Source organism: Colobus angolensis, unplaced genomic scaffold (assembly GCF_000951035.1).
Source record: "Colobus angolensis palliatus isolate OR3802 unplaced genomic scaffold, Cang.pa_1.0 Scaffold77, whole genome shotgun sequence".
In the NCBI taxonomy this organism is placed as follows: Eukaryota; Metazoa; Chordata; class Mammalia; order Primates; family Cercopithecidae; genus Colobus; species Colobus angolensis.
Genome location: NW_012121487.1, coordinates 739,754 through 759,984, shown reverse-complemented (window position 1 = coordinate 759,984; position 20,231 = coordinate 739,754). Strand labels below are relative to the sequence as shown.

The 20,231-nt window shown below is 53.0% G+C and overlaps 3 protein-coding genes across 14 annotated transcripts in view; 2 read left to right on the top strand and 1 right to left on the bottom strand.

Moving 5' to 3' along the window:
* Nucleotides 1-3,324, bottom strand: part of CREB3L4 (cAMP responsive element binding protein 3-like 4) — a 6,456-nt gene extending 3,132 nt beyond the window's left edge. The window contains exons 1-4 of one of the 5 annotated variants that reach the window (XM_011928174.1): nucleotides 2,733-3,324; nucleotides 2,193-2,370; nucleotides 1,709-1,955; nucleotides 1,430-1,551 (exon numbers count right to left, since the gene is read on the bottom strand). In XM_011928174.1, coding sequence (XP_011783564.1) covers nucleotides 1,430-1,551; nucleotides 1,709-1,955; nucleotides 2,193-2,366 — 543 coding nt within the window. In that variant the 5' untranslated portion in view covers nucleotides 2,367-2,370; nucleotides 2,733-3,324. The other 4 variants (XM_011928176.1, XM_011928177.1, XM_011928175.1 and 1 more) reach the window with 4 other exon arrangements.
* A 3,648-nt stretch (nucleotides 3,325-6,972) lies between these two features.
* Nucleotides 6,973-11,539, top strand: SLC39A1 (solute carrier family 39 (zinc transporter), member 1). Of its 8 annotated transcripts, XM_011928172.1 has the most exons (5): nucleotides 7,169-7,181; nucleotides 7,929-7,990; nucleotides 8,028-8,147; nucleotides 8,325-8,455; nucleotides 9,893-11,537. In XM_011928172.1, the coding sequence occupies exon 5, from the start codon at nucleotides 9,926-9,928 to the stop codon at nucleotides 10,547-10,549; it is 624 nt and encodes a 207-aa protein (XP_011783562.1). In that variant the 5' UTR covers nucleotides 7,169-7,181; nucleotides 7,929-7,990; nucleotides 8,028-8,147; nucleotides 8,325-8,455; nucleotides 9,893-9,925; the 3' UTR covers nucleotides 10,550-11,537. The 8 variants fall into 8 exon arrangements, with proteins under 8 accessions (XP_011783560.1, XP_011783555.1, XP_011783559.1 ...); XM_011928170.1 differs by lacking the exon at nucleotides 7,169-7,181 and adding an exon at nucleotides 6,973-7,079 and having other exon boundaries at nucleotides 7,929-8,147; XM_011928165.1 differs by having other exon boundaries at nucleotides 7,041-7,181; nucleotides 7,929-8,147; nucleotides 9,893-11,539.
* Nucleotides 11,540-11,978: 439 nt separating this feature from the next.
* Nucleotides 11,979-20,231, top strand: part of CRTC2 (CREB regulated transcription coactivator 2) — a 12,115-nt gene continuing 3,862 nt past the window's right edge. The window contains exons 1-11 of the mRNA XM_011928173.1: nucleotides 11,979-12,296; nucleotides 15,582-15,683; nucleotides 15,760-15,876; nucleotides 16,438-16,499; nucleotides 17,139-17,207; nucleotides 17,379-17,482; nucleotides 17,906-17,935; nucleotides 18,105-18,169; nucleotides 18,294-18,343; nucleotides 18,477-18,721; nucleotides 19,071-19,474. Coding sequence (XP_011783563.1) covers nucleotides 12,138-12,296; nucleotides 15,582-15,683; nucleotides 15,760-15,876; nucleotides 16,438-16,499; nucleotides 17,139-17,207; nucleotides 17,379-17,482; nucleotides 17,906-17,935; nucleotides 18,105-18,169; nucleotides 18,294-18,343; nucleotides 18,477-18,721; nucleotides 19,071-19,474 — 1,407 coding nt within the window. The 5' untranslated portion in view covers nucleotides 11,979-12,137. The remainder of the gene's footprint in view (nucleotides 12,297-15,581; nucleotides 15,684-15,759; nucleotides 15,877-16,437; nucleotides 16,500-17,138; nucleotides 17,208-17,378; nucleotides 17,483-17,905; nucleotides 17,936-18,104; nucleotides 18,170-18,293; nucleotides 18,344-18,476; nucleotides 18,722-19,070; nucleotides 19,475-20,231) is intronic.

Below are 20,231 nucleotides of genomic sequence, written 5' to 3'. Positions count from 1 at the left end.
GGCATGGTGGCACGAGCCTGTAGTCCCAGCTATTCAGGAGGCTGAGGCAGGAGAATCGCTTGAACCTGGGAGGCAGAGGTTGCAGTGAGCTGAGATGGCACCATTGCACTCCAGCCTAGTGACATAGACTCTGTTTTTTTTAGAAAAAAAAGATTCTAAGATGCTTAACTTGGCTTTTGGTCCCAGCTTCAACTGCAGATTTGAAGAGAGGCTAGGACCTGGTCCCTGCCTTTTGGGTACAAGGAGTAATTTTCAGAGGAAAGGGAGGAACAGTGATCTGAGCACAGCCCCCTCTTTACCTGGCCTTGGACTCTGCCCAGCCGGCCTTGAGAAGGCATCTAATGTGATACCTCTGCTACACTGTAGCACTAGCCAGTGGGTGCCTCCTGGGCAACTGTTCCAGTGGAAACATTGCTGCTATTGCTTTTCTTCCTTCCTGTACCTATAACCAGTTGGGATTCCCAGGTGGCCTGTCCCATTTCTGTGTCCTGACCCAAGGCTGAGATAATGGCTCTGGCTAAGAATACAATGCACACAAAGTCTGGGCTTTCTCCTGAGCACTGTCCCCAGATTCCCTCACCCCACCTTAACTGAGTTGTTGCTACCTTACCTACAAGGGTTCTCTCTCTCTTGTCCTTTCCTGCTTTTAAAATTGTTCATGTTGGGCCGGGCGCGGTGGCTCACATCTGTAATGCCGGCACTTTGGGAGGCTGAGGCAGGCGGATCACAAGGTCAGGAGTTCAAGACCAGCCTGGCCAATATGGTGAAACCCCGTCTCTACTAAAAATACAAAAATTAGCCAGGTGTGGTGGCAGGCACCTGTAGTCCCAGCTACTTGGGAGGCTGAGGGAGGTGAATCACTTGAACCCAGGAGGCGGAGGTTGCAGTTGAGCTGAGATCGTGCCACGGCACTCCAGCCTGGGTGACAGAGTGAGACTCCATCTCAAAAAAAAAAAAAAAATTGTTCATGTTGGCCGGGCACCGTGGCTTATGCCTGTAATCTCATCACTTTGGGAGGCTGAGGCAGGGAGATCACTTGAACTCAGGAGATTCAGATAAGCCTGAGCCTGGGCAACATGGTGAAACCCCAAAACCCCATCTCTGCCAAAATTAGCCAGATGTGGCACACATCTGTAGTCCCAGCTCCTCAGGAGGCTGAGGTGGGAGGATTGCTTGAGCCTAAGACATTGAGGATGCAGTGAGCCATGACTGCACCACTGCACTCCAGCCTGGACGACAGTGTAAGACCCTAGCTCAAAAAATAAAAAATTGTTCAACTGTTCATGTCTCCTTGGTCTTGAGGCCCAATGCCACAAAAACTGGGGCAAAGGCAGTTCATCATCAGTTTCCATTCCCTCATCCCTTTGCCCTGTCTGTGTCATTACATATGTATCAAGGAGTAGTGGTTCTGGCTGACACCAAGACTTACCAGGGTTGTACAAGGCACTGGGGCTAAGGTGCCTGCTCTGGGCAAGATGTGGGCATGAGCATCAAAGGGCAGCTCACTGACCATGCAGGAATCAGGTACCATAAATGCTGGGCTCCACTGATCTGGAGTAGAAAACAGGTAGCTGGGAGAGAGGATACTTAGGGACACCCTGACAGCAGCAGGGCCCGGGTAGTGGCACAGGTTGGGTAAACCCCCTTAACCCCATGGTTAGGGCCAGTCTCGAAGGGCCATTTTCCCCTTCCCACAAAGAACACTGACCTAGCTGGATGGAGATGAGGCCTACAGTTGGCCCAGTTTCCCCCTGCATCCTCTCCAGGGCCCCTGCCTCATAGACAACCTCATAGAGCGGAGGAGAACTGGTTGCCCTGGGGGCAGGGGGACTGTCTGGACGGCAGGGGTCCTCAGAGATGCCACTGTCATTGCCAGGAGATGCTTCTGAGCAGTACACCTCATTTGGATCAATGAAAAGCTTCAAGAAATCTTCAGGCTCACTCTCTTGAAGGCCCTACAGTAGGAAAAGGTTATATATATGTGCGGGGAAGAATTTTGGAAGTCCTACCTGACATCAGCCTTATACTTCATTTTCAGTCCTTTCACTTCTTGGGCATGGAGATAGTTATTATACAACTTATATCTATTTTCGGGGTGGTCTGTTTTCAGACCTGTCTCCGAGTGGGAGCTGAAGCCTCTTACAACAGAATTGTGTCTCAACCCCACCCCAACTCCCACTCGTCACACTCACACAGCCATGGTCCCCACCGGACTTCCAGCCTTGCAGTCCCTGTTCCTGTAGCCTAGTCACCGGAAGCTCTGGAGGCTGGCAGTGGACTCCCAGCTCCAGGACAGATCCTGTCGAGAAGATATCCTCTGGGGGCTCCAGCCACGCGTCCAGCAGGTCAGGGATTCCGAGATCCATGCTTCTGCAGGAAGGCGTGTGAGACGGAGGGTTGCAGGAAGGGAATGATGGCTGCTTCCTACACCCTACAGTTTCTGGGCTCCTCTGCTCCCTCTTCCATTATCCCTGCTCCCCCGCCCCCCGCGCTTTCTCACTAGCAAGCCCCCTCACCTGTCCCCTGGATACTTCACCTTCAGCCCTATCCCTCAGGTTTAGACAAACAGGCCCCCCAAACATTACCTGTTCTGAAGAGCCCAGCCCTGTCAAGCCAGCGTAGCCCGTTGACCGCCCCAAACACACCACCTTTTCTTTCTTCCAGGATCTGGTATCCTGGACCTGCCCAGCCAAACCCCGCCCCCATCCTTACACTACAAAAGTGGGTGCCACCTTGTCAGGAGCCACGGTAGGGCCGCTGTATCTGGGAGTGGGGGACTGAGTCTGAGGGTCCACAAACGGATTTGAAGAAGTAGGTAGCCGCGCCCTTTCTGCTTCAGTTTTCTCTTAGCTATAGTAAATCTTCCCCAGGGTTTGGTGTCGCCTAGCGGAAGAATAGAAAAGGCTGTGACTGGAGCTCAGGATATTTGAATGCCTGTTCTCTAGCCCTCGCTTTTTCAACAGGGAGATCACAACAGGGTTGTAAACAAAAGCAGAAAGAGTCAAAAGACCTGCGGATTTACTGGGGCATCCTCTCGCCCACCGCGTGGCGCTCTTCTCAAAGCTGAGTCCTGATTGGAAGCTAAAGACTTAGGTTTCGGAAGGGCAGGACATCGAGCCAATGGCACTACCCTCTCAAGGCCGCCTCCTCCGTAACTGGTCGGAGACAGCTAGGCTGTTCAGGAGAGTCAGGCCAATGGGGCCGCAGTTCTTTTTTTTTTTTTTTTCTCCTTTATTCTTATTTTTGGAGGCAGGGTCTCGCTCAGTTGCCCAGGCTGGAGTGCGGTGGTGCGATCGCGGTTCCTTGCAGCCCCCGACCTCCCGGGCTCAGGTGATTCTCCCGCCTCAGCACCGCGAGCAGCTGGGACCACAGGCGCGCGCGCCACCGCGTCCGGCCGGCGGGACTTACTTGTCAGGCGGGGATTGGGTTCCTCCCGACCAAAGGGAGGGGTAAGCGCCAGAATATGAATCGTCAGGAAGCTGGGGGAAAGCTACGGGAAACCCCGAGCAGCCTGGTTTGTCTTCGCGCGCCACGTGACTTGGAAGCTCCGGTTTCACCCAGGCGGGGAGTCAATAGCCCACTGACCCCAGTGGAACGGTGAGCCTCGCTCGGCAGGCGGCAGGCGCGCTGTGGCAGGTTTCCCCGTCCGCAAGCCGAGCAGTGTGGCGTTGATGGAACCGCAACTGCGCGCACATGCTCGCTGCACGCTGCTCATTCACGGAGGGAACACCGGGCAGGAAAACTGCAACAAGTTAAAAAGGCTTTTGCGTTTGTTTTGTTGTCTTATTGTTTGCATACAGTTACCAGGAACATTATGTCCCACATTTGTATAATTTACAAAACGTTTTCATAAACATTGTTCTCTTCCTTAATCCATAACAGTTTGAGGCACACATGGCGGGTGATATTTTGCAAATTTTACCTATGAGGAGGCAGATCCATGACTTGAAAGCGGTAATACCAAAACTCAGGGTTGATTGATTCTTTTACTTTTATTTTTAGCCTTGGTCTAATGTCTCATGGTCCAGGAATTCACTTCAAGTAAAATAATGGAAGTAAACTGATACAGGTATGGTTTTCCAGTAGTATTTCAGAAAAGGGTAGCTGGGTGAGTAAAACAGTAGTTTGGAGTGTGAATCCCAAACTCAAACTGCTGTTAATTATCCTTATGAAGATTTGAACGAGCTAAGAGTAAAAACAGGAACAGGGTCTAGTCAGGCATTTTCATGTTACTCATATAGTTCTTACAGCAAATAGAGCTGACAAGTTTTTGTTTTTGTTTTTTTTCTCTTTTGAGACGGAGTCTCGCTCTGTCACCTAGACTGGAGTGCAGTGGCAAGATCTCGGTTCACTGCAAGCTCCACATCGCGGGTTCACGCCATTCTCCTGTCTAAGCCTCCGAGTAGCTAGGACTGCAGGCACCCGCCACCACGCCCGGCTAATTTTTTGTATTTTTAGTAGAGACAAGGTTTCACCGTGTTAGCCAGGATGATCTCGATTTCCTGACCTCGTGATCCACCTGCCTCGGCCTCCCAAAGTGCTGGGATTACAGGCGTGAGCCACCGCTCCCAGCCCCAATGTACATATATTTCAAAACATCATGTTGTACACCATAAATATATACAATTATTAGTCAGATATGACATATCTGTACGTGTATATATATGTATATATTTGACAACTATAAAGGTAGAGCTTGGACCAGAGTCCAGGTTTCCTGACCCCTCCAGTCATAATTCCTTGTTAATGTTACCAATTACGAATAATTTTTTTTTTTTTTTGAGACGGAGTCTCGCTCTATTGCCCAGGCTGGAGTGCAGTGGTCCACGGTCTCTGCTCACTGCAAGCTCCGCCTCCCGTGTTCAAGCCATCCTCCTGCCTCAGCCTCCCGAGTAGCTGGGACTACAGGTGCCCGCCACCACGCCCAGCTAATTTTTTTGTATTTTTTTTTTTTTTTTAGTAGAGACGAGTGTTTCACCACGTTAGCCAGGATGGTCTCGATCTCCTGACCTCGCGATCTGCCTGCCTTGGCCTCCCAAAGTGCTGGTATTACAGGTGTGAGCCACCGCGCCCGGCCAATTTTTTGTTTGTTTTGAGACAGAGTCTCGCTCTGTTGCCCAGGCTGGAGTGCAGTGGTCCACGGTCTCTGCTCACTGCAAGCTCCGCCTCCCGTGTTCAAGCCATCCTCCTGCCTCAGCCTCCCGAGTAGCTGGGACTACAGGTGCCCGCCACCACGCCCAGCTAATTTTTTGTATTTTTTAGTAGAGACGGGGTTTCACCGTGTTAGCCAGGATGATCTCGATTTCCTGACCTCGTGATCCACCTGCCTCGGCCTCCCAAAGTGCTGGGATTACAGGCGTGAGCCACCGCTCCCAGCCCCAATGTACATATATTTCAAAACATCATGTTGTACACCATAAATATATACAATTATTAGTCAGATATGACATATCTGTACGTGTATATATATGTATATATTTGACAACTATAAAGGTAGAGCTTGGACCAGAGTCCAGGTTTCCTGACCCCTCCAGTCATAATTCCTTGTTAATGTTACCAATTACGAATAATTTTTTTTTTTTTTTGAGACGGAGTCTCGCTCTGTCACCTAGACTGGAGTGCAGTGGCAAGATCTCGGTTCACTGCAAGCTCCACATCGCGGGTTCACGCCATTCTCCTGTCTAAGCCTCCGAGTAGCTAGGACTGCAGGCACCCGCCACCACGCCCGGCTAATTTTTTGTATTTTTAGTAGAGACAAGGTTTCACCGTGTTAGCCAGGATGATCTCGATTTCCTGACCTCGTGATCCACCTGCCTCGGCCTCCCAAAGTGCTGGGATTACAGGCGTGAGCCACCGCTCCCAGCCCCAATGGAAGCTTTTTTCACCTTTGCATAAAAGAATAGTTTGGGGGCCGGGCGCGGTGGCTCAAGCCTGTAATCCCAGCACTTTGGGAGGCCGAGATGGGCGGATCACGAGGTCAGGAGATCGAGACCATCCTGGCTAACACGGTGAAACCCCCGTCTCTACTAAAAATTACAAAAAACTAGCCAGGCGAGGTGGCGGGAGCCTGTAGTCCCAGCTACTCGGAGGCTGAGGCAGGAGAATGGCATAAACCCGGGAGGCGGAGCTTGCAGTGAGCTGAGAACCGGCCACTGTACTCCAGCCCGGGCGACAGAGCGAGACTCCGTCTCCAAAAAAAAAAAAAAAAGAATAGCTTGGCCCCCTTTTTAAATTTTCTTTTGTCTTTACCGTCCCTTGAGGCCAGAAGAGGATTCTCATAGCACAGGGTTGCGAGTCACGAGAATCCAGGTTGAGGAAACGGTGAAAATCCTGAGCTGAAACAACTACCTTGGGGCATTCAAGGAACAGCAAACAGCAAGCAGACCGGCAAGGGTGGCGGGAGCCGGGCTGGAGATCAGGTGGGAGAGCTGGCCAGATGCCCGCAGGCGCGGTGCGCAGGTAGCCTGGAATGCGCTGGGGGCTCTTCCCTGGGCACGGCTTCAGCACCCCGCATTCCGGTCCCACCACGTCCCCACCCACCTGGAGAAGGTGGAGGCTGCACTGAGTGTCATGAGTAGTCGAGAAGAGATGATTTTCAAAACATATCCTCTCTCTTTGCTTTCCCCGCTTTCCAATTCTGCTTTGTCTTTTTCCTTGTTGTGGGTGCTGGCGAGGGAAAGCAGGCAAGGAAGTTGGTGCCAAGAAGGGAATGCCTTCCCTTGGGCGCCAAGAGGCATTGACGGGGTGTCAGAGCCTTCTGAGAGTCAGATGAGACTTTGGCCCAAGGCCAGGAAGATGTCTTCAGATGTGGGCCGGAAGACTTGACAGTGCGGGGTCTCCCTCTTTTAAAAATATCCATATAATCAAAGCCTTTGTTGACCGGCCAGTCAGTCCTGCACAGATGCGCCCCAGGGCCCCAGCCCGGAGGTCCCTTTCCTAATCTCCGCCCTCGCTCTCGCTCACTCTGCTCCTGTCGCCTGCTCCGCCCGCTCCCGCTCCCGGTCTCTGATTGCTTCTAACTCACGTCACTCCCAGTCTGTCCCCTCCCACTCGGCGCTGCCATTGGCAGTCGGCAGTGGGTACGCGGCTTCTGTGGGGGAGGGGGGAGCTATGCGAGGGGGCGGGAATTCCCGACTCTAGGCCGGAAGCGCGCGGAGACCATGTAGTGAGACCCTCGCGAGGTGAGTGCGGGCTCTCCGGGACGGGGTCCAGGTCGGGCTGCCCAGGCCTCCCTGGGACCGGGAGCAGGAGTCCCAGTTCACGCATTCTTCATCTGCTTCCCGCGACGCTGGCGGCCTCGCACCCCACCTCCTGGAGCCTGGACTTTCAGGCACCGCCCTCAGTGTCGCCTCAGTCCGTCCCGGGACCGCAGACTCTTAGGGCCCCTCTCCTTGGCCATCTGCCTCTAGGTCCCAGCCTGGGGCCTGAAGCGCTTGCTCTCTACGCTGGGAAAAGGGGAACGATGGAGCGATCCAGCACCCAAACTTACCCTGTCCAGGCGACCCACGAAGATACCCATGACATCTCTGCCCAGCCCCAGCCTTTTTGGCTTCACCCACTCCGTTCGGGAGTTGGGGACCTGGCCTCTACATTCCTTAGGGGAACTCCAGCTCCAGGTCCTATTTAGAGGCGGTTCCTAGTTTCCTAGTTCGCTGGGGGCACCAGGTGAAAGGGTGATGAGATACCCGTACAGCCTTTCTCAGGCCTGGGTTTCCCCCTTGCAGTCTCCCTGAATAAGTCACTGGGGAAAGAAAGTGTGAGAAGAGAGGAATGTTCCTGGTACAGGAGTAGATGAGTCACCCTGGGTTGGGGAAGGTCACAAAGTGGCTGGGGCCAGGGAGCTGCACTCTGCTGACCAAGCTTCTCCATTCCTTGCCCCATCTTCCCTTGCATGATTTTTCGCCACCCACTCTGGTCTGTCTTCCTAGGTCTGAGAGTCACTGGAGCTACCAGCAGCACCATGGGGCCCTGGGGAGAGCCAGAGCTCCTGGTGTGGCGCCCAGAGGCGGTAGCTTCAGAGCCTCCAGTGCCTGTGGGGCTGGAGGTGAAGTTGGGGGCCCTCGTGCTGCTGCTGGTACTCACCCTCCTCTGCAGCCTGGTGCCCATCTGTGTGCTGCGCCGGCCAGGAGCTAACCATGAAGCCTCAGGTAAACCTCTCCTTTTCCCCACACTCCTATGAATGCTTGGCTTAGGGAGGGCTCTGGGGCTGTGGGGAGTGACCAAAGGAGGAGGGAAAGGCAAGGGTAGCCATGGTTTGGGTTGGAGTGGTGGGCCCTAGAGGGGGTTTGTTTGCTCATTCTCCTCTGTGCTTAACCCCTACCCAGCTTCCCGCCAGAAAGCGCTGAGCCTAGTAAGCTGTTTTGCGGGGGGCGTCTTTTTGGCCACCTGTCTCCTGGACCTGCTGCCTGACTACTTGGCTGCCATAGATGAGGCCCTGGCAGCCTTGCACGTGACGGTGAGCGCTGACCTGGACATGTGACATGCGGGAGGGAAATCACATACCTCTAGGAGTGTTGGTTTGTGGAGATCCATTCATGTGCCACTCCGTGACTTTGTGGAAGGCTTTTGGCATGTGATACGAATTGTGATTTCTGGTTATGTGGCATAATTCTTTCTGTGTTCCCTCCCCCTTCCCCATTCCCTTTGTGACCCCTACATGCCCTTTGAGACAGTAAGACATTTTTTCTCAGGTATGTGACTTTCTCCGTGGGTTCTCAGTTCTAGCTACCAGCAAGTGCTCCAAGAATCATCTTCACTCTCTCACCACTTTCCTAAAGGGCTGGAGATAGAGGTCTCTGTAGGCCTGAGAAGGATAGGAGGCGATTCCCTGGGTCCTGGTGTTGCTGACCTTTTTAGGCCTTGGCCCAAGGAAGTGGGCTGTGAGGAATGATCAAGTCCACGGCATAGGACTTGGTTTATTATAGGAAAAACTGAGGCCGTTGGATAGTGGGGCAGGAAAGTCATCCTGGGCTCTTTCCTCTCTTTTTTTCCCTAAAACTGAGGAAGTAACACTGATGTAATCCTTCGTGTCTGTGCCTGAGTGACCTGTGTCTCTGTGTGACTGCGTATAAGCCTGAATGTCCTGTGATATGTGGCTCTATGTATGAGTATTTGGGGAGGTGGGCCAATGTGTGACCATTTCATGTATGTCTGCATCCGTGACTCTCAACTAGGAGTGTGACTTTGCCCCTCAGGAAACATTCTGGGGATATTTTTAGTTGTCACAGTGGGGAGGGGGATAGAGGGAACATTGTGCCTGCTGTTGGCATCTGGTAGGTAGAGATCAGAAATGCTATTAATCTACAGTGCACAAGATAGCTCCCATGACAAAGAATTATCTGGCCCAAAATGTGTTTTTGTTTGTTTGTTTTGAGAAAGAGTCTTGCTCTGTTGCCCAGGCTGGAGTGCAGTGGCACAATCTTGACTCACTGCAACCTCTGCCTCCGGGGTTCAAGTGATTCTCCTGGTTCAGCCTCCTGTGTAGCTGGGATTACAGGCATCCACCACCACACCCTGCTAATTTTTGTATTTTTAGTAGAGATGGTGTTTCACCATGTTGGCCAGACTGGTCTCAAATTCCTGACCTCAAGTGATGTGCCCGCTTTGGTCTCCCAAAGTGCTGAGATTATAGGTATGAGCCACCAAAGCTGGCCCAAAAATGTTAATAGTTCCAAAGCTGAGAAACTTTGATCTACATGTAACACTGTGAGTGACACCATAATCTGTGTGTATGTATCATTCTGTGTCACTGTTACCAATTCATTCTATCTTTGTGTGACTGAGAGTAGCCCTGTATCTGTGTGGGACCCTAAGTCTGTGTAACTGGGCTTCCAGCAGATTTTGCATCTCACTCTTCCTTCCCTGAACGTTTTGCTGCCGCTTCTGCCCACAGCTCCAGTTCCCGCTGCAAGAGTTCATCCTGGCCATGGGCTTCTTCCTGGTCCTGGTGATGGAGCAGATCACACTGGCTTACAAGGAGCAGTCAGGGCCGTCACCTCTTGAGGAAACAAGGGCTCTGCTGGGAACAGTGAATGGTGGGCCGCAGCATTGGCATGATGGGCCAGGGGTTCCACAGGCGATTGGAGCCCCAGCAGGCCCCTCAGCCTTGCGTGCCTGTGTACTGGTCTTCTCCCTGGCCCTCCACTCTGTGTTTGAGGGACTGGCGGTGGGGCTGCAGCGAGACCGGGCTCGGGCGATGGAGCTATGCCTGGCTTTGCTGCTCCACAAGGGCATCCTGGCTGTCAGCCTGTCCCTGCGGCTACTGCAGAGCCACCTTAGGGCACAGGTGGTGGCTGGCTGTGGGATCCTCTTTTCATGCATGACACCTCTAGGCATCGGGCTGGGTGCAGCTCTGGCTGAGTCAGCAGGGCCTCTGCACCAGCTGGCCCAGTCTGTGCTAGAGGGCATGGCGGCTGGCACCTTTCTCTATATCACCTTTCTGGAAATCCTGCCCCAGGAGCTGGCCAGTTCTGAACAAAGGATCCTCAAGGTCATCCTGCTCCTAGCAGGCTTTGCCCTACTCACTGGCCTGCTCTTCATCCAAATCTAGGGTGCTTCAAGAGAGGGGCAGGGGAGATTGATGATCAGGTGCCCCTGTTCTCCCTTCCCCAGTTGTGGGGAATAGGAAGGAATGGGGAAGGGAAGTACTGAGGACCAAAAAATTCTCTGGGAGCTAAAGATAGAGCCTTTGGGGCTATCTGACTAATGAGAGGGAAGTGGGCAGACGAGAGGCTGGCCCCAGTCCCAAGGAACAAGAGATGGTCAAGTCGCTAGAGACATGATCAGGGGACATTAGGATTGGGGAAGACACTTGACTGCTAGAAGCAGAAGTTGGACACTATACATAAGGACAGGCTCACATGGGAGGCTGGAGGTGGGCACCCAGCTGCTGTGGGACAGCTATGTAGAGGTCATAAACCTAGAGTCAGTGTCCTGTTGGTCCTAGCCCATTTCAGCACCCTGCTACTTGGAATGGACCCCTCCTACTTTTCTTAGCGCCTGCCCTCATATCTATCTCCCTCTTCCCATCTCCCAGGGGACTAGTGCCAAATGGTCTCTCCCTGCCAATTTTGGTATCTTCTCTGGCCTCTCCAGTCCTGCTTACTCCTCTATTTTTAAAGTGCCAAACAAATCCCCTTCCTCTTTCTCAAAGCACAGTAATGTGGCACTGAGCCCTACCCAGCACCTCAGTGAAGGGGTCCTGCTTGCTCTTTATTTTGGTCCTGGATCCTGGGGTGGGGCAGAAATATTTTCTGGGCTGGGGTAGGAGGAAGGTTGCTGCAGCCACCTACTGCTACTGTACCCTAGGAATATGGGGACATGGACATGGTGTCCCATGCCCAGATGATAAACACTGAGCTGCCAAAACATTTTTTTAAATACACCCGAGGAGCCCAAGGGGGAAGGGCAATGCCTACCCCCAGCGTTATTTTTGGGGAGGGAGGGCTGTGCATAGGGCCATATTCTTTAGAATCTATTTTATTAACTGACCTGTTTTGGGACCTATTACCCAAATAAAAGATGTTTCTAGACATCTGTACTGTATCTGATTTCATTTGTTTTGGGAAAGGGGTGGGCACGTGACCAGCCTGAGAGGGCCTGAGTCCCAGGTGTTTACAGCTGTTTTAAGATTCTTGGTCTCACTGTTTTCACTCAGGCCCCGATAGTCCCCTTCATTGAAGATAACCAAATTTTTCCTCCTTTGTGCCTTGGTACTTCTTTCCCGGTCCCCCTCCCCTCCTCTTCGCTCCCCTCGCTCTTCCTTTCCTCTCTCTTTAATCCCTCTCCCCCTTCCGTTCGTAGTCTCAGGACTAATTTAGAACTACTCTTCCCAGCTTACCCCTCTCAGGGAGTAGCCGAGAGGGTGGAGCGAAGTCCCCAGTTTCCGGAGTCACCAGGGCTGCTGGGAAGTAGAGTCCGTTTCCTCCCGGTGCTGCGTGACTGGGGATGTGACGGAGTCCCGTAAACAAACTACAATTCCCGGCGGCCCCCGCGCTCAACAGGTTAGGGCTAGGCTGGGGCCGGGTTCGCGGTGCTAGCTGAGGCGGCGGTGGCTACGGCTGGAGGAGCCGGGCCAGGGCCGCGGCGAAGGCCGCGGCTGGTACTGGAAGGGTGGCAGGCAGGGACAGGAAAGGAAGATGGCGACGTCGGGGGCGAACGGGCCCGGCTCGGCCACGGCCTCGGCCTCGGCTTCCAATCCGCGCAAATTTAGTGAGAAGATCGCGCTGCAGAAGCAGCGTCAGGCCGAGGAGACGGCGGCCTTCGAGGAGGTGATGATGGACATCGGCTCCACCCGGGTGAGGGGCCGCGCCGGGGAGCCGAGCAGAGCTGAGCAGTTACAGAGCGGAGACCGGAGAGGCGGGGCGGGGGCGGGCGTCGCAGCGAAGGAGGCGGAACGGGGCAGGGGACGCGGGCGCCGCCGTTTGGGAGGCGCAGGTTGAGGGCCGAGGGGCAGGAAGAAGGATTTTGCCGGGGGAGACCGAAACACTGGAGAGGTTGGGGGTGTAGAGGCGACTGGGGGGCCGAGTACGTGAGGCGGGAGTGGGCAGAGAGGGGAGATGGGTCCGGCGGAGGTAGGAGGTGAGTGGTCCTTGTGCATCCCTGACGGAGTCCCCTCGAGGACGCTACTGAAGCATGCCTGGTATTGGGGTATGGCCTGGGAGGAGGGCTGCTTGCCTGTAACCTGGCTCCTCTGAGTTTGTGATCTCCTCCAAACTGGTCCCTCTGCCCTCTGCGCTTTGGTGCCCCCGGGAAAGGGCCCCTTGCGTGGTTTGAACGAGCGGTGCTGTGTATAGTGGGGCAGGAAGTCCCCTCCTGCGTCCCGTCCTTTTGCTTCCTTTTTCAAATACTTCTTGTGGTTTCCTGACGTGAATGAAGGTGAGGTCCATTGCTTGGTGTTTTGTCCTGGCCTCCTTGGAGGAGAGGTAGGGTTTTGAATCCTAAAACTGGGTAACCGTTCGACCATAAGTTGTGTGGAACTCTATGGTTTGCTGAGCTTTCTAGGGAAATGGCTGCTTTGTGGGTCCGTGTGTAGGGTGCCTTGGAGGGTCTTCTATGTGTAGGGAATATTCATTCCTAGAAAGTTCTTGAGAGAACTTTCAGGCCTCTGCCAGGCTGCCTCTGAAGCCCCCCGGCCTTGATTTCTTGCTTTCCAAGGCTGGATGTCACAGGGACCAAGGGGTGGGAGTCCGCCTAGGTGGTATGCAGTCTTAATTTAGGGACACATTCTTCTAAAAAGACTGCAATAAGGATATTGCAGTGATTCCTCATGGCAGAGAGCTAGAAGGAATTTAAGGGTTGATGATGGAACGTTACTACATCTCTAGCCTTTTTCTGCTGGTCTGACTGTGATTGCATCTGTGACTGTGACTCTGGTTGTATTTTTGTGTGTATCCCCCTTGACTCTGTTAGTCTTTTTTTTTTTTTTCCTCGTCCTTTCCCCTTTGAGTCTCTAGGGACTATGTGCCCTAGTTTGTGGGAGTCAGAAGTTAGGTGGGGAGGCAAATCTGGGAGGGTGTCTGTGCTTGCATGTGCACACTTACATGCATGTGTGTGCATAACCCACTGTAACCACTGTGAGGATTATGATCTAACTGTAGATTCCTCCCCTTTAGGAACTTTTTCATCATGTTGGGGACAGAGACAGGAAGATGGGAGTCTGATCTTGATAGCGTGATTCTAGCAGAGGCACGGTGGGATCTTAGGGCTTGTATGTGCAAAGAAAGGCTGTGCGAAACTCAAAAGCTGGGGCTTCTCTTTACGGTGCCTTGATCTCTTAAAAGGCCCCCTCTACCCACCTTGCTCCTATTGGTTAATTTCTCAGCTACACAGAAAAGTCTAGTGGGCTTACATGACCAGGGGACCCAAAAGTCTAGAGCTAGGGACAAGAGATCTGGGACTCAGCCTGTTATCTGGCCAGGTGGGAGGGCTCATTTGAGCCAGAGATGGTCATGGGAGGCTATACCACTGAGAGACTGGGGTTGCCATATATGTTGATAGTGGTCTTGAAGTGGTCCAGAGGTCAGCACAGTGCCCACTGAACTCACTAGGCTGACCTCCTGGAACAGAATGTCAGTTCTGATGTTGGCTTCTGTACAAGAGTGTGACCCTGGAAGCTCTTAGAACTTGCCCCTCCTCAGCTACCCTCCTCCCCATGGCCTTGCCCCGGGCCTGTTTATTTGGCTAGTGGCAGGGGCTGAGCCTTGGAAATAGATGCTCACCTCTCACAGAGATAGGATATCTGTACACAGGCTAAATCCATGTCAGGCTGTCTGACGTCTATGCCAGACATATCTCCCCAAAGTGAGGATGAGACCAGGAAGATGGCTCTGGCCCATGCTGGAGTGGGCTACTGCTCTCTCTCCACCCTCTTCCTCCAGGCTTCCCTGCCAATTCAGGAGCCTTAGGAGTCAGTGGAAGAATGTCCCTTGGTTTTGGTGCTGTTTTTCTAGCTAGGAGAGTTGTCATTCCTTGGATGTTCTAGTTTGGGAGGTGCAGACTTTGTGTAGCCTTCCTGAGGCTAGGCAAGTGGCAGAGCCCAGAAGCCTGTGCTCTCCAGAATGGGAAGGAAAAAGGCTGGCAGTAATGGCTCTGTGACATCCACCTGTAGCCTTCCTCTTAATGTCCCAATTAATCCTGGACGCATCTAGAAAGAAAGCAGAGGTTCCTACTAGGCACTCTCCCTTGTGAGTAGCCTGGGGGCTCCTGGCAGCCCCTCAGGACCTCTGCTTAGAGTGATGCCAAATGAGACAGGTCCTGAGCAGAATATCTGTCTCTGCCTGGCAGGATGATGTCAAACAGTAGTGATATCATTGATGAGGGCAGCCTGCAGATGGGCTCTGGTGGGTTATTTGCACCAAATCTCAGTGGACCTTTCAAACCCCAACACTGGCCTTTTTTCTGGCAGATTATTTCTTTATTTTTATTTACTTTTTTTTTTGGAGACATGATCTCACTCTGTCACCCAGGCAGCTGGAGCAGAGTGACATAAACACGTCTCACTGCAGCCTCTACCTCCCAGGCTCAGGTGATCCTCCTGTAGCAACGGAGTCTCACCGTGTTGCCCAGTCTGGTCTCCAACACCTGGGCTCAAGCGATCCTCCCACCTTTGCCTTCCAAAGTGCTGGGATTACAGGTGTGAGCTACTGTGCCTGGCCTAGATTTTTTTTTTTTTTTTTTTTCTGAGACGGAGTCTCGCTCTGTCACCCAGACTGGAGTACGGTGGCACGATCTTGGCTCACTGCAAGCTCTGCCTCCCGGGTTCATGCCATTCTCCTACCTCAGCCTCCCGAGTAGCTGGGACTACAGGTGCCCGCCACCACACCTGGCTAATTTTTTGTATTTTTAGTATAGACGGGATTTCACCATGTTGGCCAGGATGGTCTCGAGCTCCTGACCTCGTGATACACCCACCTCGGCCTCCCAAAGTGCTGGGATTACAGGTGTTAGTTACTGTGCCTGGCCTAGATATTTTAAAAGCAGTGACAGCAGCAGCATATCCTGGTGACAGAGATGGCAAGGATGACTGAAGGAAATAGTGCTCAGGACCTTCCTGACATTCCCACTTGTTCCCCATGTCTCAGTTACAGGCCCAAAAACTGCGACTGGCATACACAAGGAGCTCTCATTACGGTGGGTCTCTGCCCAATGTTAACCAGATTGGCTCTGGCCTGGCCGAGTTCCAGGTGAGTAGACACCAGCCAGGGAGGAGTGGAGGTTCTTTAGGCTGCTTCCTCTGCTGACTTCTGTCCTTTTTGGCAGAGCCCCCTCCACTCACCTTTGGATTCATCTCGAAGCACGCGGCACCATGGGCTGGTGGAACGGGTGCAGCGAGATCCTCGAAGAATGGTGTCCCCACTTCGCCGATACCCCCGCCACATATCCTTCACAGGGGACTTGGGACTGTCTGAAAGGTAGTGGGATGGGGTTCCTCAGGGACTTATAGGAAGCACTTGAAGTGTTGTGCAGTCCCATCCTTCTCCTAGAGCTCTTCTTTACCCAGCTTCCCTGAAAACAACCATAGCTCCTGCATCAGCACCTGCTCCTGTGATAAGGAGTTTTTGCTCCTGAGGCTGTGTCCCCTGTGTCTGGCTGGCTCTGGCTGTCTTCACATCAGCTTGCTGCCAGAGGCAGCCTTCCTTGTCTCTTGCTAAAGGAGATTGCATCCCTTCTTCTCACATTTCTGAGTTTTCAGTCTCAGAGACATGTGTACCTGTATCCTCAAAGTCCTGCCTGGACATTCTCCTGGATTTTTTCAGCCCCTTTAGACCTGATTCCCTTCTTCTCTTCCATTCTTTGATCCTATTGTTGTCCCTTATAGAAGAGGAGAAAGGTATGTGTTTCTCGAAACAACTTATCTGCTGCCTCCACTGTTCTTTCCTCATCTGGCCTCTATCTCATCTGTCCTCTCTACTTTTTTCCTTAACTGGTGCTGTTCACATTGACAGCTCTCCCTACAGTCCTGCCTACTTATCTCCTCCCCCAGAGTCTAGCTGGCGAAGGTAAGTGTCCAGGGCAGGCAGAAGCTCCTGCCTACTCTCTGACGTGTTTCTGGAGGGAGCTGCCCCTTCTGGGTTGGGGCTGGGATTACTGGGCTAAGGTTTCAACAGTACCTCTTCCTATAACGCCAGGGCTGAGAGAGGTGGAGGCAGTTGGAGTAGGTGGGTCAGAGTCCAGCCTTGGCCATGTTGACACGAGTGGTCAAGCCTCCCAGTCCAGCCAGAGCAGAACCAATGGGAACCGTAGCCAGCCTGGGGTGTGTGTGTTAAGGGGGAGGGGAGAATGGCAGAGGGGCAGGTGAAAATGGCGACCTTCTGTCAAAGGTGGGTGCAAGATGTAGTGCTCTGGCACTTTTAGATTTCTGAAACTCTCCCCTTGTCCATCTCACCTTCAGTGCTCATACCCAGAAGAGCTGCTGGGCTCCAAGATTCCCATTCAGCTGGTCCTGGCAGAGAGAAGTTTCCAGCTCTCTTAGATTGACTGGGGGAGGGGTCAATCATAAACAGGAGAAGAAAAGGGGATGATCTGGGAGCTTAGCCATCTTCACTTCCATCTTGGCTGCCCCACATTTTCCAACCCCTATGCCCACCTTCTTGTCCACTGCCAGCCTTCCTCCTCATGACTTTGTTTTTCTACCCCAGGACGATGCCCTGGGGCAATTTCCCTGCAGAGAAGGGGCAGTTGTTTCGACTACCATCTGCACTTAACAGGTGATGGCCTTTGCCTTCTTTAGGCCACATCTCCTCGTATCTGTAGTTTCTGGGGCCCTGCTCCCTCACCACCCCCCATTTCCAGCCCAGCTAGTGTTTTCCCTTGCTGGGCAGGGCTTAGGGACCAGGAAGACTGTCACTGGTGTCAGCTCATTCCTGCTCCCCCCATAGGACAAGCTCTGACTCTGCCCTTCATACAAGTGTGATGAACCCCAGTCCCCAGGATACCTACCCAGGCCCCACACCTCCCAGCATCCTGCCCAGCCGACGTGGGGGTAAGTGGCCCTGTCCCAGGGTTGGGAGTAACCACGGAGCTATTTATTTATTTATTTTATTTATTTTTTTTTTTTTGAGACGGAGTCTCACTCTGTCGCCCAGGCTGGAGTGCAATGGCACGATCTCAGCTCACTACAACCTCTGCCCTCCGAGTTCAAGTGATTCTCCTGCCTCAGCCTCCTGAGTAGCTGGGGTTACAGGTGTCTGCCACCGTGCCCAGCTAATTTTTTTGTTTTTAGTAGAGATGGGGTTTTACCATCTTGGCCAGGCTGGTCTTGAGCTCCTGACCTTGTGATCCACCCGCCTCAGCCTCCCAAAGTGCTGAGATTACAGACGTGAGCCACCACGCCTGGCCTCCATGGAGCTATTTAAAGCAGGTAGGCAAGTGGGCACTGCAGCCAACGCCACTGTATCCCTTGCAGGTATTCTGGATGGTGAAATGGACCCCAAAGGTATGTGTTCCTCACTGCTGTGGGTACTGGATGCCAAAGAATTTCTAGGCTGGTGTTGGGATTGTGTGCAGGTTCGGGGAGCAGGACTCCTTCCCACCTGCTTCTGCTTCCTGTCCTGCCTTACTGGCTCTTTCTCCAACTCTCCCATCACCAGTCTTTCTCTTTCAAGTACCTGCTATTGAGGAGAACTTGCTAGATGACAAGCATTTGCTGAAGCCGTGGGATGCTAAGAAGGTAGGTGGAGGCCACCGGGTGTCACCCACTAGTGTCTCTGCTATCCCCTTGCCATGGGGCAGGCCTTGCAGGGTTCTCCACTGAGCACTGTCCTCATTTTCCATATTCTTCCTTCTTTCCTCAGCTATCCTCATCCTCTTCTCGACCTCGGTCCTGTGAAGTCCCTGGAATTAAGTAAGTACTCCCTGAGGTTGGCTGAGAGTTGGGGGAAGGAAGTACAGGGAGATGCAGAAGACTGATCTCTGCTGTTCCCTGACCACCGCACCCCACTCCTATTTACATCTTTCTTTTTCTCTCTTTCCCCTAGCATCTTTCCATCTCCTGACCAGCCTGCCAATGTGCCTGTCCTCCCACCTGCCATGAACACGGGGGGCTCCCTACCTGACCTCACCAACCTGCACTTTCCCCCACCACTGCCCACCCCCCTGGACCCTGAAGAGACAGCCTACCCTAGCCTGAGTGGGGGCAACAGTACCTCCAATTTGACCCACACCATGACTCACCTGGGCATCAGCGGGGGCATGGGCCTGGGCCCAGGCTATGATGTACCAGGTGAGTGGCTGTCCTGGCCATGTGCCCACTGGGTGCTACCTGACTGGAGGGATGAAGGGGAGGGCGGTTTGAGCACCTGAGATCCTGCTGTGACCGCCCACACCAGCCTGTCACCTCTGCACCCCAGGATTCCCTCACGGCAGTTCTCAGCCAGTGATAACTGGTAGGTGTGGTGTTTCCTAGAAAGAAGAGGAAGGGCAGCCCCCAGATGGGCAGTGCTGTCAGGGATAGCGTAGGGAGGACGTGTTGCTGCTTTCATAGTCTGGTCACTGCTACCCATTCTGGGTGGAAAGGGGCCCAGTTCCCATCAGTAATGTTGGCATCTCTGGTTTTTTGTCTGTGCCTGCAGGACTTCATTCACCTCTCAGCCACCCATCCCTGCAGTCCTCCCTAAGCAATCCCAACCTCCAGGCTTCCCTGAGCAGTCCTCAGCCCCAGCTCCAGGGCTCCCACAGCCACCCCTCTCTGCCTGCCTCTTCCTTGGCCCGCCATGCACTACCCACCACCTCCCTGGGCCACCCCTCACTCAGTGCTCCGGCTCTCTCCTCCTCCTCTTCCTCCTCCACTTCATCTCCTGTTTTGGGCGCCCCCCCTTACCCTGCTTCTACCCCTGGGGCCTCCCCCCACCACCGCCGTGTGCCCCTCAGCCCCCTGAGTTTGCTCGCGGGCCCAGCCGACGCCAGAAGGTCCCAACAGCAGCTGCCCAAACAGTTTTCGCCAACAATGTCACCCACCTTGTCTTCCATCACTCAGGTATGCGTGGCTGCCTTCCCTGCATGTCTGTCTCCCTTCCCTTTTCTCCTGCCATGTTGTTTCCCTCCCACCCTCCTTTCCTCAAATACCTACTCTATACTCATCCCCTTCCATTCCTCCATCCTCCACCTGCCCCATCTTTTATCCATCTTGTCTCCTCTTGCTTCACAGTGCAAACACAAAAGCTGTGGTTAAGCATTTTTAGTTTCAAATCCTGGCTCTACCTCTTACTAGCAGTCACCTTGGACCGGTTATTTAATTTCTGTAAGCCTCAGTAGTTTCATTTCTAAAACAAGGATGGTTCATGAGGATCAAATGAAAGAACATACATAAAATACTTAGCACCACATATAGCCCAGGTATATGCTTGACAAATAGTAGCTTACCCTTTCCTTTTATTTGCCTCCTCTGTTCCTATCCATTTCGTGTCTGTCTGTTATCTGATGCCCCTATCCTGTCCCATCTCCTCCCCTGTATCCCCTCCTAATTTCATAGAATTTGTAGAATCAGAGAATCTCCTACTGTGGAGCCCAATCCCTTCACTTAATAGATGAGGAAAGTAGGACCTAGAGGGAAAGTGTCTTTTCCAAGTTTTCCCAGCAAGTTAGGGAGAGTTGAGACTAGAACTTGAAAGTCTTAGTTTAGGGCTTTTTCCACAGAGATGAAATTCTTAGCCCTTGTCTCCCTTCCTATCCTTTTCTTCTTGTTCGCTATCTCTGCTCCTCTTTTCTTTCATCCAAATGTTCTTTTTTTTTTT

What these genes read in the sequence shown, in the direction of transcription:
- SLC39A1 (XM_011928164.1), top strand. Translation starts at nt 7,463, where the DNA reads ATGGAGCGATCCAGCACCCAAACTTACCCTGTCCAGGCGACCCACGAA. An exon ending in AGCTAACCATGAAGCCTCAG is followed by an intron (nt 8,148 to 8,324) that starts GTAAACCTCTCC and finishes ACCCCTACCCAG; the next exon opens with CTTCCCGCCAGAAAGCGCTG. An exon ending in TGGCAGCCTTGCACGTGACG is followed by an intron (nt 8,456 to 9,892) that starts GTGAGCGCTGAC and finishes TTCTGCCCACAG; the next exon opens with CTCCAGTTCCCGCTGCAAGA.